This window comes from Barbatula barbatula (genome assembly GCF_947034865.1).
Source record: "Barbatula barbatula genome assembly, chromosome: 1".
Lineage (NCBI taxonomy): Eukaryota > Metazoa > Chordata > Actinopteri > Cypriniformes > Nemacheilidae > Barbatula > Barbatula barbatula.
In genome coordinates, this window is record NC_136766.1 from 18,426,053 (window position 1) to 18,442,185 (window position 16,133).

A 16,133-nucleotide genomic window follows, 5' to 3' on the forward strand; every position below is an offset into this window, starting at 1 on the left:
AAAGCCAAATGCTTGAACTGTCTTTAGCAAAGGTCAGATGTAGAGGCAGTGGTGTGAGTACATTAGCATACACACTGGCAGAACGTTTAAGGTGACAAATAGGATAAACTCTGAGGTCTGCGCTACCTGGCTCAGAGCTATTACCAGACCCCCTCAGGCTCGATTTATCAGCTCCCTCTCACTGTGTTTCTGCTCTGATATGACTGTGAAAATGTACTAGTTTAAACACAAAACCTTGATCCCAAGGACCTCTTAATATGCTTATAATGATCCCATTTACCAAACAGATGTTACACAGCCAAGCCTTAACATTCGGGTTAGGCAGTAGGCACTTAACAAGACAGCGATGGCCTTTGTCAGTCACTGCATGGTTCAACAATATCTTAAGTAGAATTATTTTCAGTATTTAATTCCAGTTAGATCAGAGTGAACTGTGAGGTATTGCTGAATGATAAATAGAACAAACAAACTATTTTACTTGAATAAAACCTTTGTAAAACACTTTCAGAATTGATACACTCATCTTTTGTCAATTATCAGATTGAAAGAGAAAAATGTATTTATAATATGCAAACAGAGTAGACCCTGCCACTATGGTGATAGATGAGCCAAATAAACGGGTAATAAAATATTCACAAGCCAATTTATTATGCATGTGCATCACTACTTTATGGATGCAAGGAGGATCTCATTTACATATTTCTCACACTTTAGCCATTACAATCCGAGTGATGCTTGACTCTTTCTAACTCCAGTGGATCAGGTGGTAAGTGGTGTTATATTCAATAATGAATGCAATGATTCTTTCCAAACTGAGGAACAAGTGCTTTAAAGAAAAGAACAATATGGGAAATATAATGAAAGTTTATAGATTAAACACATGTTGGTTATCATAGTTAAAAAATTAAATCATAAAATCATATTTTTCAGCATCAACATTTCAAATACTAGAAAGACCTTTATCAGAAATTGTTTAAATTCTCAATAAAAAATGTTTTCATGAGCATACATGTGGCCACCTTTCAAAACAAATTCAATGGATCTAAAGAGCCTTTGCACTATTTAAAATACAGAAACAAATATATATGGCAAATATGAATGAAATCATCTTTAGTGTTCTAACTGAAAAACAATAGATGTTCAACTTTTCCCAATAAGACAAAAAAAATTACTTTAGTGTTTATATATATTTATAGTCATTTGTGTTTAACGCTTGTCTAGAAAAACTTGCTGTTTCACTACACAAACGTTCGAAATACAACCATTCATTTGTATCAAATTAAAAATGTTAAACAAATATATTTTATTATATATGTTATATTTAAATACGAATTATAAATTATTAAAAACTGAAACCAGAAGTCATCTGCAAGACGTTTTATAAAGTGGTCTATATTTCTAGATTATTGTATGTTTTTAACTATACATATTTTGGAATTGTTGGGTTGAGAATTAATATAGGCAAACAAGAGAAAACAACTGCCTTTAGAAGTGTTTTTGTTACAGAACAATTTGGGAAACTGGTTTAAGCTTAGGTATAATTCATTTTAAATAGTCCGGACGAGGAAATCTGAATCTGTCTGTCTTGAAGGATTAATGCTTGTTTATATATCGTCTTTCTCTCAGTGCAGAGAGTTAAATGCCAGCAACTCAAAGAGCTCCATCTCTGATAAGCAGCTTGTCAAAGAAAAGCGATAAAGAAAAGACCATTTGGGTTGATTAAATGTTTTTAATAACCAAACACTGAATTTCAGGCCAGCCCTTCCCTTCTATGGACCTCTGTACAGCCTGGTCCAGACTTTGATTTCTGATAATTGGGCTTGCTGATTTGGCATGTTTTTTCTTTAATACTACACAAGCAGACGGATCTAACAGCAGGCCCACAGAGGGACAGTTTGACAAACCTCCATTTACAGCTCTCCTCTAATCAGCACTTTACTAGATGCATTGACTCTTGTACTCCATTTTTGCTTACAATTCCATCCCTAAACATGCAACAATGAAACTCAGCCATTACTTATTGTGTGGTTTGACACACAATCAATGTCACGCAGAGCAGATGATGACTTTGTGTGGAAGACCTCAGATCATGGAGGGTTAAGCACTCATTAGATTTGATTGTGTGTTTATGAGCCACGTGCATACGGATGTGTATTCAGCTGTACATACAAACAGTATTTTTAAATGTTAAGGCTATCGAAATGATAAAATCCCCTACTTCTTTTTCCCCTGTTGGTAATTGTAATATGGGTAATACAATCTGATCATTAAACAGAGAGCTCTTAGTAAGTTTTCAAAGCTGACTGTTTAAACTGTATTATCAGAGAAGAATGGTCTTAATGCGTATTTAAGCTTTTAGCTTTTGTTCTCGTACAAAATGAGCACATGAAAACATTTAAGGTGGTATTCTTCTACTCTTTCCGACTACAATTTTGTTTCATTGACAGGGCAGCTTTAGGACCGACAATAGGTAAGGGCATTGATAGGCTAGAGACACTATGTTTGATGTAAAACCTGATCCTGTTTGGAAAGCAGTGATCATATCATTGTGGAGTTCAGATCAGAGATAGCTTTCATAGCTGTTTATCATTACACCTAAATCCTGCCTGCGGTTTCCAGACTGCATTAGCAGGACTCTGAGGTCGGAAGAAACAAAACTCTTCTTTACCAAAGGATCAATGTCTGTTGAGGCTTTTGCAATCAGGCTGTGACCATGATTGAGCGAGTGAGCCATCCCCTAAGATAAGGCTGTAATCAACAAGGCACTTAATGTTCTGTGTTGTACATTCAATTACACACTAATGAGTTGTGCAAAGTGGAAATCTTTAAATACTAATGCTATTTAAATTGTTTGTAAGTAAAGCACAAAAAGAGGAAAACCTATAAAATATTAAACAATCTAATGTAGGCTAATATACAGCAATGGTGAAATAAATAACCCATGAAAACGTGTTAAACAAATAAAATAAAGATGTAATGAGGCAAACTATTATTATAAGTTAATTATAATATTATAAATATTAAGGTACCTCTCAATTAATTAAAAATTAAAGCCAATTACCAACTTTTGAAATAAGCCTTTGGCTTTTAAAAAACAATTAGATACAGACACTAGAGGTAGCAATGCAAAAGGCAAGACGGTTGACTAACATCTAACCATTTTGTTTTCAGAAAAAATAAAAAAACATTTAAGTTCTATACAATAAACTTTTCTACTTTCTAACTTTTCTAAAAGAGACACCTGGCTTGTTACACGTATGGATGTAATAAATAATATAAAATAAACAAGGACAAAATAAACAGTAAAAACAAAAACAATTAATTACATAAAAATACCCTTCACGAATTAAAATCGCAGTACCATTTATGATAAGGTTAAGGTTAATCTGAATCATTGAGGCTTCTATTCTATTTTTTAGCCGTCACGAGTATCTACTGCTTCCGGGTAAATGTCGGAACATTTCCGCTAAACTTCCTCTACTTTATTTTCTTTGTTGACAGTCAGTTAACTGCTTAAACTGTATGATTAAAACCCCTGTTCCTCTGTATTTAGTATACATATACGATGATATTAGGTTCGTATGTAAACGGAGCTGCTGTCGCGTTAGCTTTATGGCAAAAATGCGTCATGTTTCTATCACTTACTGTTAGCAGCTAGCCGCCTAGCCTACTAAACAGCTGCTGTGTGTCTGGGACTCTCCGCAAAACGTCAAGATTATGTTTCTCTCTTTTCTTTTGGTATGCTTTTACTTGTTTTGACTAACATGTGCAGCATGGAAGCAGAAGGAATAGTCATTCGGATAAAGACACCCATGGGGGACATGGACTCATCAGTGGACTGTCCATCACATCTGAACTTCAATGATTTACTGGTGAGATGGTTTACAGTGTGTTAAGGTTCATATCTCGGTATATTTAAGAGGAAGAACCCGTTTGTAGAGTCATTCCCCGAAGTGAATTGGGTTTCTAGTGGTGGTGCTGATTGACAGCTGTCATTCACATGTGTGATTATTCAATGATTCTCTTGTGTGACAGGCGGCGATCAGAGATGTCATGCCTGAAGCTACAATCACAGCTTTTGAATGTAAGCAGCTGTGATTATAAATATTTACTTTAGCTTAGACCGATGACATTCTTGCACTTCTTTAATTTGGTTTATTAGAACTGGTAATCATTTAATCATAAATTTTATTAAATGATGAATACTTTGTTTAATAAAAATGTCTGTAGTCATGTAACAGAAACTAATAGTTTGCATAAGGAGTACTAAAATGATTTTTTACATTTTAAAGAATTGTTTAACCTTAAGATGATTCGTGTGTGTATTCTTTGTTTTCAGATGAGGATGAAGTCGGTGACCGAATTACAGTTCGAAGTGATGAGGAGCTCAAAGCCATGCTGTCCTATGTGAGTAAAAAGTAAAAAATAAGTTTGTATTGTTACAGAAAGTATTTTACAGAAATATATGCAAAGCTTAAAAATATGCATAACATTTTATGTTTATGACAGTTTTTTTGTTTGAAGAATTATAGCTACTCACCCTAAACCGCTTAGGTCTGATTTACAGTCTATTGTAATACTGTACCTTTAGTCCTAGAGTCCTAGAGGTGTTTTTGCTGGACAGAAAAAGCTATTAAAAATCCTAGTTTTCCTAGATATGTTCACCATTTGGGAAATGACATGTAGATACATTTGTCACTTTTCTGTACTTGTTCCTTTTTTGGCAATACCGCTTGATGTTTCCATGGCAACATTTGTTCTCTAGCTTGCAACTGAATTTTAAATGATACAGGTGTTAACCAAGCAAGAATAATAAATTGTTGTTTATTTATATTTGGAATTCATATTTTGTTTTGTTTATTCAGGCATTGCATTCCCCTGTGCATCAGGAAGAAATTAACAAAAACATTCACAAATTCTGTTTGCAAATTGTTTAAAACAATTCTGATTGTTTAAAAAAAGATTGCAATTCTGCAGCTATCTGTGATAACTGTTTGAAAGTTTTATTTAGATAATCTTACATATTTCTATTTTTCTGTTCCGTGTTCACTTGAGACCGCCTTAGAACTGTTTCTCAATACTTACTGCTTACATTGTGGACACCAAGTGTAATGACTCGTAATAGTTTTTTTCCCTCTGTGAAGTACAGTGGAAGTTAAATGAACTATCAACTTTTATTATTTATTATTCAATACTTAAAGTTTCGCCTCATTAGAAGCAAGGGCCTCCTGGGTAGAGGAATTTTTCAAAATCCACTTTCAGCTGGTGTTGTCTTTTACCCCCCATCAGCTCTCAATGACTCTACAGTAGCCATGGGCTTCAAAAACCACTGCTTCTTCTTCTTCTGCAGGAAATGAAATCACTTAAATGTGATATTTATTTATTTCAGAGATGCTTTATCAATGTTGTACCTCTCAAGGCCATTGCAGTCATTAGCCAGATTTAGGCCAGAAGGTGACACACTGACAATCATGTCTCGGGGGTGTCCTGGAGTGCCAGAGTGTAATTCAACTTTCTTTCTGCCTTGATTAATTCTGTGTTGGTTGTGCTGATGTTTGAAATGCAGATTTTGACATTGGAGAAATTTGAGGAAATGTGAGCGTTCTCATTTGTTATTTCGGCCACCAGCGTTAATACTTAAGCGCAGAGTTTGCCACTTAAGGAACGTGGTGGTGTCACGCATCATGAAGGCATTCGTTGAGGTTGTGTTTCTCTGACAGTGAATATTACCGTGCATTGCAGATTGCCTCTCCGTGGTATTTTGGTTATCAGCGCTACTGAGTCCACTTTTTCTGAAAATGAGTTTTTCCTCCCATGATGCCGTTTGGTCCTCTGGGGAGAGCGCAGGCTGCTGAGAAAGGTGGAATTTAATATGCGTCTAACATGTATGGGGGGGTCGGACGTACTTTTAACCCATCATTGTGGAAGTATTTTAAGCATATGCCCTTTGCCTCCGTGGTTCTTTGGTGTCTGTCGGGACCTTTATGAATTTGCTTCAATTAATTCCACATGATCTAGCGCTATGTAGACTTAATAGGAATTAGGAGATGACTTCTTGCTTTACAGGTGCATAAGCTAATTCACAGGGCTCTCTTGTGGAATCTGACCTTCAAACTGACTGAATAGTTTTTCAGCAGTTTGCAAGCAAATCATGACTTTGAGGTCTCGGAGATGTTCTGCATCCCCAGTGAACCCTCAAGGATTGTTTTTACCATCAGCCCTTCCAGTATGAAGGAAAAGGATGTTAGTTCAAAGTTAAAGACTTACCCGTGTCAGATGTCACCTCGTGATTGGCTAACACACACATCCACACACACACACACACACACAAATCTCCCAGGCTGGGCCGGCTAATTACGGAGCCGCCGTTAATGATTGGGGTCCAACAGAGCGGAGGTCCGACTCCTCTGTCCCTTCCAGCTCTCAAGCTGCCTTCCTGTGATCAAACTGCCTTTAGTTATTGTCCAACAAAGGGCGGTTTCTTTTAATACACTGTTACAGATTAGTTAGGTAATTGCAGCCCTAATCGATAGCGCAACCGAGTGGAAAATTAAAGGTGTGTGTGTTTTGGTTGAGCTACATGGTTTCAGTGCCTGCAGGCAGTGCAGGGAGGTGACAGTGATAAATAGGGTATTTAATAACAGCTGCTCTAACACTGCTTCCTCTGCATGTCCTCATGTGTGCCCTGGCGTATTCATCAGACATTCACATGCGTTGGAGGGACAGCACTGTACCGCTGGCCCCTCAGTTACGCTTGCTTTTGACCTTTGTCTTGTTCAGGCTTTGTCTCTCACTCTCTCGCTCACTCTAAAACACTGACATTGTCCCCTCCTCACTTGTCCATCTGGTTCTGTGGTTTGTAATGGCTTTATTGTGTGTGATTGGGGCCCTGTGTTTAGGCACAAAGGTCCTGTGCTGGACTGAGAGGAGGGGACGGGCAACCAGATGGTTCTGGTAACGGAAACATCTATTGAATGTTCCTTTGGCAGGAGACAGGAGATCAGCTCTTGTGCGTGTGAAAGCGAGCACGGTGGAATATTTCTATGACAGAATCTGCAAAAGTGGCATGTGTTTTTTATATAATTGGAAGGTCTTTGTACTTGCTGTCCATAAGACTGTTTTGCTAGGGATGATTTGTTGTATAGGCTGAAGTAAATAATAATCAGTTTTTATACAATTCTTGTGGTTTTAATGGTTTCATTTTTTTAATAGCATTAAGGTATTAATTTGAATAATGTTAATTTAAATAATGTTAAATTTAATAAGATTAAATATGAAACATAAATAGAAGATCACATTAATAAAATAAGAATATAAAAGTGTTTATAGACTCTATTTCAGCCTATTATGTATTGTAATTAATGAATAGGCAGCCATTACTGGCAGATTGCATTCACGTCAGGCTGAAATGAGACTGCTCTTCCAGTCTCCAGGCAGCCATTACAACAGATGAATTGATACAGAGAGTGACTGGAGTTTCAGAAAAATTACCTGAGCAGGGTGTCCGATTCATTTAGCGTATTCCTTTTTGCTCATTGCAATTGACTCTAATAGAAAGAGAGATGTCAAATTGCTTTTATGTAGTTCTTGAGACTGTTATCTGTACAACTTTGAGTTATATTGATTCTGTGTGTAATATATATATTTCTTTACGTCTCTCCAGAGTTTCTAATGTATTGTTGTACTTCATTCTCTGCAGTACTGCAACACGGTGATGGAGCAGCGCATCAATGGATTGTTACCTGATCCTTTACAGATTTTTCCCCGAGGTTTGTGATGTGTGTATGTGTGTCCGTCTGAATTACAGTTTACCACTGCAACAGTGAACCTGCCTGAGGCCTACCTTGATCCAAGATCACAACTTAATCCCATACTCAGCAAAGCCACATTGTTAGAACATTTTACTTTACTTTACCCTACATGGCTTCTGTAAAAGGAAGTTAGTTGAGTGAGATTCACTATGCACACACATGACAGTTCTTAATACCCTGAAGGTCTTTTAATGTTACATAGAGACTTATACTCTCATTTGTGACTCTTGACAACAAAAACAGTCTTGTGCGTCTTTTTTAGAAATTGAGATTTTACATAATCTAAAAGCAGAATAATTAAGCGTTCTATTGACATGTGGGTTATTATAATATGACAATATCTGTCGAAGGTATGGCCGTTTAAAACTCTGGAATGTGAAGATGCAAAAGAATCAAAATATTGAGAAAATTGCCTTTTTGTGGTTTATAAGTGGCACTGTAAGAGGCCATCCACTCACAAAAATACAGTTTGTATATATTTAGGTTAGGAAATGTACAAAATGTCTTCATGCAACATAATCTTTAATGATTTTCGGCATAAAATACAATTTTATAATAAAATACATACAATCTATTTCTGGCTTTTACAAAAAAATTTCTGTGCTACTTAAGACTGGGTATATGATCCAGGGTCACGTTTGATAAATTTCAAGCATTCTGCTTCACTCTTTCCTGGCTTCACATGATCTACAATCTAGTCAATTTGTTTTCCAGCCGGTAAGACCCCAGGGATCCGGAACATACATGGCCTGAAGGTATGTGTCTCAATGATTGTTTCAGCATCGGTTATGCAGCGTACCACTTATTGAAATGTCAATTGAAGTCAAGATTCTTCCTGGCTGTCTCTCCTTTGCTATCCCCTCACTGCAATTCATTGAATTCTTAATCTGCTGAAACCATTTGTAGGTGACTCGGATAAGAAAATGCTAAATTAACGAGTAATTATCTTTTCAAATGTTTTCAAACATTTTCTGTTTGTTTACTTAAGCAGTATGACCACGGTGATCTTGTTCTTGTTGTTTTGTTTTCATTTAGAATTAATTTGGCTTGAAAAGGGGGAATGATAAACCGCTGTAAATTAGGTCTTCATAGAGACTAATTAAAGAGAGAATCGCTGCTTTACTGCACCACACTATTCGACCTACAGACCTCAATTAATCTACTTATTTATATAGAGCCTCTCTTTGAGCGCTTTTCCTTCATTCTCCCTCTGCGATCCGTTGGTGGGGATTTGACAGTAAGGAATCTAATGAATCCTCTTTAATGACAAATATAGGACAATGTTGATTCATTATTTTCTTTTTCTTTTTAACCTAAGGATGTTCGCAGAGTTATATTTAATTTTGCCTGATAGATGAAGTGACCTCTCTCCTCAAGCCTCTCTCTTTATTTCTCTCTGTTTCCCCCACAAAAGCCAATTAACCTTGCGGCCAGACCAGGCAGTTTGCTGTTGAATCACAGGTTAATTAGCACAGGGATCTGATTGTCTTTGTTTGCCCGCAGGTGAACACGCGGCCCGAATCCTCAAGTGGCAGGGGCTCATCTGCGGCTGATTCCCTGTCCAATGATAGGTGAGTGAGCCCAGATCACATTTGTCTTCATTGAGAACGTTTACACGCGCAGTTTTAAAGCACCACGGCTGGGTTTTTTGTAGCCCAGCTGCTTATTCTTAAGGTGGTCTGATATATCCCTGCAATACTGCATTTTCGCCTTTAGAGTATAACATTTTGGCAGTTTTAATTGGATTTAGTTTAAGAGGTGAAAACCCTTGGTACAGCTAAGCACAGGACAAAAACCTGCAGTCTGAAGGCTAAAGTCTGAAGCAAAAAAGAAGAAATAAATATCTGTATTGTCTCATATTAAATTTATAAAAGTCAGTTAATAAAGCTTAAACTTTTTTCTTTGCATTTTCTGTTCATCAGTTTAAAGAAGTCTTCAGCTGAGCTAAAGAAGATTTTGACAAACGGACAGGTAGAGTCTCCCCCTTTCTTCCCACATTTCAACAGATTTCTGGTTCAATGTTTATGTTGTCAAAATTCCTTTGCTTCTGTCAAAGTGGCTAAACTGATCATCTTGTTAGTAATGCTGTTATAATTTAACCATCTGACGCTTCATAGCACTTAGCCCGTTTTATGTGTCTGTGTGTGAATCTGAGAAAATGTCTATTGATTGCTCCTAAAGGGCTGTTCAATGACCCTTTCCCTACGGTATGGTTGAGATCTTTATCTTGAGCGATCAGAGATGTATCTGGGTGTCCTTTTGTTGTTCACCCCCCTCCACAGGCCTCCAGCAGGCCAGTTTGTCGACCAAAGTGTGTCAGATAGACAATTAAGGGAGTCACGTCCCCTGTGACACCTGTAACATGCACAGTTAATGGAGCCCCAGCAGCCTCCCTCACACACACATTCATTGCATCTCTCTCTCTGTCAAACAGGCACATTGTAATGCAAACATACACAAGATGTCTTTCTCCCACAATTTAGTCTAATCAAAGGACCTGTATTGGGCCCTTGCAGTCAGGCTGAGGCCTGTCAGTAGAGCATTGACTTCACATCAGCTCCAGTTCGCGAGGGGAAACACTTACCCTATAATAACAGATGTGAATATTGACGCTTAACAATTCGCATTTGCCATGACAAAAGCTAAATCAAAACTTAGCTTACCACAATCAATTGATTTAAATCTCAGTTGAAGTCTTTATAAAACAGCTGAATTACAGCTCTGGAGGAAATGAATAGACCACTTATAGCATTGATTTAGCAGTTTTACATGTATGGTGGATATTTCATTCCAGTGTTTGTAGAAGTTGAAACTTAAGGAATGACCCAACAGTAATGTGAAGGACCGAGAGCATTTGACTTATTCCATCAAATACAAATTTAGTAAAACACTAGGATTGTGTTGTAAGAATGTTTTATTTTCAGTATTTAAGGTCTTATTTTCACCAGCCTGTCCAGTTTTCATTTTCTGCAAATAAAAACAATATTTTGATTATGAAAAATGTCATTACTTGTTTTCAGAATGCAACAAAAAAAATAACTTTGGACTGATGTCTTTCCAGAGCAGTATATGGATACTTTATTTGCGATTAAAATTCTAAAATAATTTATAAAATAAATAAATTATACATTTTTGACAAAGAAAAATAATGTTTTTTATGCAATCATGGCATCATCATTGTGTTGGTAATCTGTATTTTTTTGAGTTATTATTAAGAATCAAAACAACCCAACTCTAGCCTGATTGATATTACTTGAAATGCACGATATTTAAAATGAACAGATATATCTTTTATCAAATAAACTCTTCATATGCAACTGTAATTGCTGTGTGGGATTATTGTTTTCTGCTTACTGTGGTAAAATCATATTTGACCTTTTTGGTGTTTCATTGCTGACAGTGATTCAAAAGTAAAGGATACATCTCAACTATGTGTTCATTGCGAAGTTCAAAGTTGCAACTTAAATTCTAGTCTACAGTAAGAAACTGCATTTACAGGCCAGGTCAGAAGATGATCTTTCACTGTCTCCTTCAATCTCTCAAGAGGAAATTCATCTAATTGAGTAATCTTCCTCACTCGCATGTTGAAAAAACTAAAGGTCAGAGAGTCAAGATGAGTAAAGCCTATAGCAGTGTATAGTATTCAAACATTCAGTCAAGTAGTGAAAAGTGTGGACGAGAGAGAGAGAGACTGTTCTGATGTGCATCGTAGTGACAGCACAAGAAAACAAACTGGTCCCTCTGGCCTCTTCGTGTCACAAGGGCCTGTATTGTATTACCATTTTGACAGCTTTTATCAAAGTCGAACAAGACAGTGCAGGCAAACAAATCGTCATTAAACTTTCCATCACTCTCTTCTCTGCTGTTGTCCTTTTATAAATTAGACGGCAAATGTTGTATTGATCCTCCTCTCTGTCCGTTACTGAACTTCAAATGACTTTTTAGTGGAGTCTCAGAGTTCTTTATGCTTTTCCTCCACTTGGCGTTTCCATGCTCTTTCAGTTTTTTCATCTTTCTCAATTTGTTCATCTGTTCAGTTTAATTTACTTCATAATTTACACATTTATTGAAGAAGAAATAAAACCTCTTTAATGGTGATAGTATGGTTACATAGAACATCTCGTGGGGGTGGGGGTGGGTATGAATGCGTGTGTGCACCCCACCCACACAAAGAAGTACAACTACAAAATCAAACGCCTTTAAAGATGATTTTGATTATTTAGAAGTAGGAATAAAGAAATTGTCTGTCTCCTTGAATAACTACCGTATCTGAAAAAAATATTTTTGTCTCTCTCTTCTGTGTTTTTTTAGATAAATGAACATGACCTCCAGTACCAGGAGCAGCTTGGCCATGGAAATGGAGGAACAGTTTACAAGTGAGTTCTGCTCTCGTGCTTTTTACCTTGAGATTAAATTAGACCATTTGGGGACAACCCTTTCAATAGACCTTTCTTAACTCTTAAGTTTTGCGTGTATAGGATTTGACTGAAGCCAGAAGAATCGAATCATTAATGTCACTGAATAGCCAAGCGCTCATGTTGTGATTAATTTTACATGGGTCTCACATGTGTTCATGTTTTCAAACATCTTTCATCGCTCTCTCAGTATTCTGATTTATGAAATGTCTGGAGACATTGGAATAAAGGACAGCATTCATTCAGAGCTTGGGAAGTTGAAAAAATTCAATAATTTAATAATAATGTAGTGTTGTGCACGGCAGCCAAGTAGATGCAGTCGCAGGACAGGACAAGGTCATTAAACACAATCATCATTTTTATTTACTTTCACAAGGGTCTGCATGCTTCTGCAGATGATGCAGGCACTTACCGTATGCTTTTGTTACTGGAGGACCACCTTCGGTTTGTTGGAAATTGTTGGAAAGCCAGTAATGCAGTCTAAACAAGATTGCTGGTCTGACAAGCTCAGCATTAAATGTGTTTGCCTGGAATAATTTTTTTCCTCTTAAACAGAATAAATGCTGAATTTTGCATTTATCTATCAATTCGAACCTTTGTAAGCGACAAAGTAAAAAAATCGTCTGAACACCCAGAGAGCTTGAATGAAAGATGCTCATAAAAGTAAATGCACAGTTTTTCCGCAGAAAGCACAAAAGATGTCAAATGTGCGATTCGTTCATTCTTGATATTACAAAGGTGTTGTTTCATTTTGTGTCTAGTTCATGTTCATGATCGTTATTGTGTTCCCAGTTCAGACTGACAGCTGCAGTGTAATACGGGTAGCGGCAGGTGAAATGTAATGTAATATAATCTCTGCTGTTGCTTGTAGGGGACATTTAGGCCAGTCTTTCATCCATCTTAACAACCGTCCTCAATCACCACTACCACACTCGCTCGCTCTCCTTTATGCAAAACACACGTCTTTGTGATTGTCAGTCGGCATGCAGTATGGTGCCCGGGGTATTTGCCTAAATTGCTTTTCCTTAAGAAATATTTTTTTCTGTGGGAAATCCTGTACCTTTTGATGTTGTGTTACTGTGTTGAGATATGATGAGTTGATAACCCTGTCTCTCGCTTGCATGAGAACATTTTGAAAATTAAAATAATACATATTGGGATGGTTTCCGAGACAGGGCTTGTTAGTGTGTCTTTGTGGCCTTCCTTCAGGTGAGACGATCAACTGGTCATCTCAGGTTAGATGGCAAAAGAGAAAGAGACAGAGAGAGCTGTCTGGTCTGCATTGGCTGCTGTAATCTAAACCCGTTTGTGTGGTTGCGTGCGCGTGTATCGTCTGCAAACCTGCATGCATGGGATGGCTTTCTTCGAGAGGTCCATGAATACTGCATGACAGGGCTTTCATCACCCCGGGCTCTGGAGTGTAAATAACAAACAGAGTATAGGGACACAATTACGGGGGTCAGGACCACGCGTCTCTACGTCACCACACCCTGACCGTGCGCCTGTCAGTCATCCCTGGATGAGTACTCAACGTGGTCAAAGTTCAAAAACTTTAGGTGAACTTTGTAAGTGGGCATGGTTAGATCCGTTATTGATCAAGGTGTTCTGTAGCAACCACTTGAGTTTGCAGGTATTACTGAGTAGGAAGTTTATTGAAGTCATGCTTTTATCCAGCCTAAAAATTATAAAGTCACTTGGCTATGTTAACTGTTCATTTCCCATTAGTGTTCTTGTAGCATTGCTTTAGAAGGCAAAAAGGTGGTGGGTTGGATTTCCAGGGAACATGGGAACAACTGATAAATGTTTTTTTCCGAAATTCAGTAGCTTTAAATAAATTGTCCAAAACTAGAAAGCTAGTGCATGTGCAAATGTATCACTGTGTATCCTATATGGCTCAGAATGTGTAAGTGTACCCACACAAGACAATGAGGTGAGATGGGATCGAATGTCGCCATCCTAAATGAGGAAAGTTAGCCGTCGCGTCACTTAGAGCGACATTAATTAAAGGCTTGCTGGAGTTACGAAGTGTCTGGAGCTGTAACCAGATCAGCCATCTATTTCCCATAAATCACCTGCACAGCCCCCTTGTCACAAACCATTGGAAATTTGTTCCAGCAGACATCTCATATCTCATTTACATTCATAATGAAAATAGTATTTTCTGATCACTTTTCTTACATGTCTCTTATACCGACAAACACACACAGACATGCACACAGTGTTCTTGTCGTGTTAAATCCACCCTCGTTTGACAGCTGTCTGTTGTTATAGTATATTATCTGGTGGAACGGGCCGTGTCGTGGGTTATTGTAACCCAATCTCTCTCCAGCACCTCCTGCAGTAACCAGATCCAGTGCTCGGAATGAGCGAGGATCATAATTAAATAATTGCGGCTTTGTCGTTAATTTGACCTGTAACAGGAGGCCTGTCTGGGAGAGCTTACGCTGAAATGGGAACGGAGCTGATAACGCTCCACAGCTCAGAATGTCTGAGGTTTCGCAGGTGACTGACTCAGGCTTGACCTCGCCTGCATTTGACACTTAGGATGAGGACACCCCTCCTCATAGCTCTTTTCGGTAGCGATTAAGCCTCTGATAATCTGTAAATAAATGCAAACGTTTAAAAAGTACCAGAGTGTCTTAAATGGACATAAAGATGTAGATCTCAGGTTTCTCTGACTTAAACAAAACTCTGGCCATAGTAACTGTCCTTGAGCCTCAGCCCTTGAGTTTTCTGGCAACTGTTTTAATACATAGGCAGTTATTTGAAACGTTTCAATGTCTTAGTATTTTTATTATTATATCATTCTTCACAAAAAAGCTAAGACTAAGTTACTAGTTTCCACAAAAGCCAGAACAATACCTGTTGAGAAAAAGAGATCAACATTACACATGCTTAAACAAAATACAACCAACGGAACATTAAAAACTAAATAGAAATGTAAAACAAACATATTTTAGACCTAGTCGTGTATGTAAAGTAAAATAAAATAAATAATAAAAAACTGGACCAGTGTTATTTACATCTTAAAAAACTATACCGATATATATGTTTATATATATGAACTGACATCTTTGTTAGCCTACACTTGTATATTTTGTTATGTTGAAGTGAAATTTAGGAATTCTTTTGTCCAAATGTTTTTAACTGCCAATGTATGCAATGTCAGGTAAATTACATTTACCAAATTGGCTGGTTTGGATTAGCATTAACTGTAAATCTTTCTTTCCTGACAGAGCATATCATCTGCTTGGCAAGAGAGTTGTCGCGGTGAAGGTAAGAATGCAAAATCCTCACATTTAAAATGAAAAAAATGAAAATTCTGTCTTCATTTACAATACTTAATACCCTCTTGTAAACCTGTATGACTTTCTTTCTTCTGCAATACACAAAAGAAGATGTTTTGATGAATGTTCTTAACCGGCACCCTTTGACTTGCATTGGTTTTGTGCCCATACTACGGAATTGAATGGATGCTAGCGTTGTTCGTTAACCGACTTACTTTAAAATATATACTTTTGTGTTCTGCTGAAGAAAGAAAGTAATACAGGTTGGAAATGAGTAAATGATGAATTTACATTTTTGGGTTAACTATTATTTTAAGAACATCTAGAACTTTTAGATTCTCTGAAAATTCATGCAGTCCTTTAAATGCAACCACTTATTTACTGAAAACAAATTCGTACAGCCAGTTTGCTTTTTAGTAAATGGCTCTTGTAAGAACCTGCTTAGAGGTCCAATGAGGTCCTGCTCCTCTTGTTCACCTTGCTAAGAGGTGGACGCAACTCTGACAGGAAGTGAAGAATAACTGCTGGAGATGTTAACAGTGCTCTGTTTATTGAAGGGCACTGAAGAGCAGATCCAAGACTCTTGGCTTGGACACTTAAACGTGATCAAGAAGACCTCA

At 37.4% G+C, this 16,133-nt stretch overlaps 1 protein-coding gene across 1 annotated transcript in view; it reads left to right on the plus strand.

The window, feature by feature from the left end:
• Nucleotides 1–3,432: 3,432 nt before the first annotated feature.
• map2k5 (mitogen-activated protein kinase kinase 5) overlaps nt 3,433–16,133 on the plus strand; it is a 38,930-nt gene continuing 26,229 nt past the window's right edge. Inside the window, exons 1-9 of the mRNA XM_079467421.1 lie at nt 3,433–3,872; nt 4,036–4,084; nt 4,340–4,407; nt 7,700–7,769; nt 8,526–8,566; nt 9,315–9,382; nt 9,734–9,782; nt 12,123–12,187; nt 15,463–15,502. Coding sequence (XP_079323547.1) covers nt 3,741–3,872; nt 4,036–4,084; nt 4,340–4,407; nt 7,700–7,769; nt 8,526–8,566; nt 9,315–9,382; nt 9,734–9,782; nt 12,123–12,187; nt 15,463–15,502 — 582 coding nt within the window. The 5' untranslated portion in view covers nt 3,433–3,740. The remainder of the gene's footprint in view (nt 3,873–4,035; nt 4,085–4,339; nt 4,408–7,699; nt 7,770–8,525; nt 8,567–9,314; nt 9,383–9,733; nt 9,783–12,122; nt 12,188–15,462; nt 15,503–16,133) is intronic.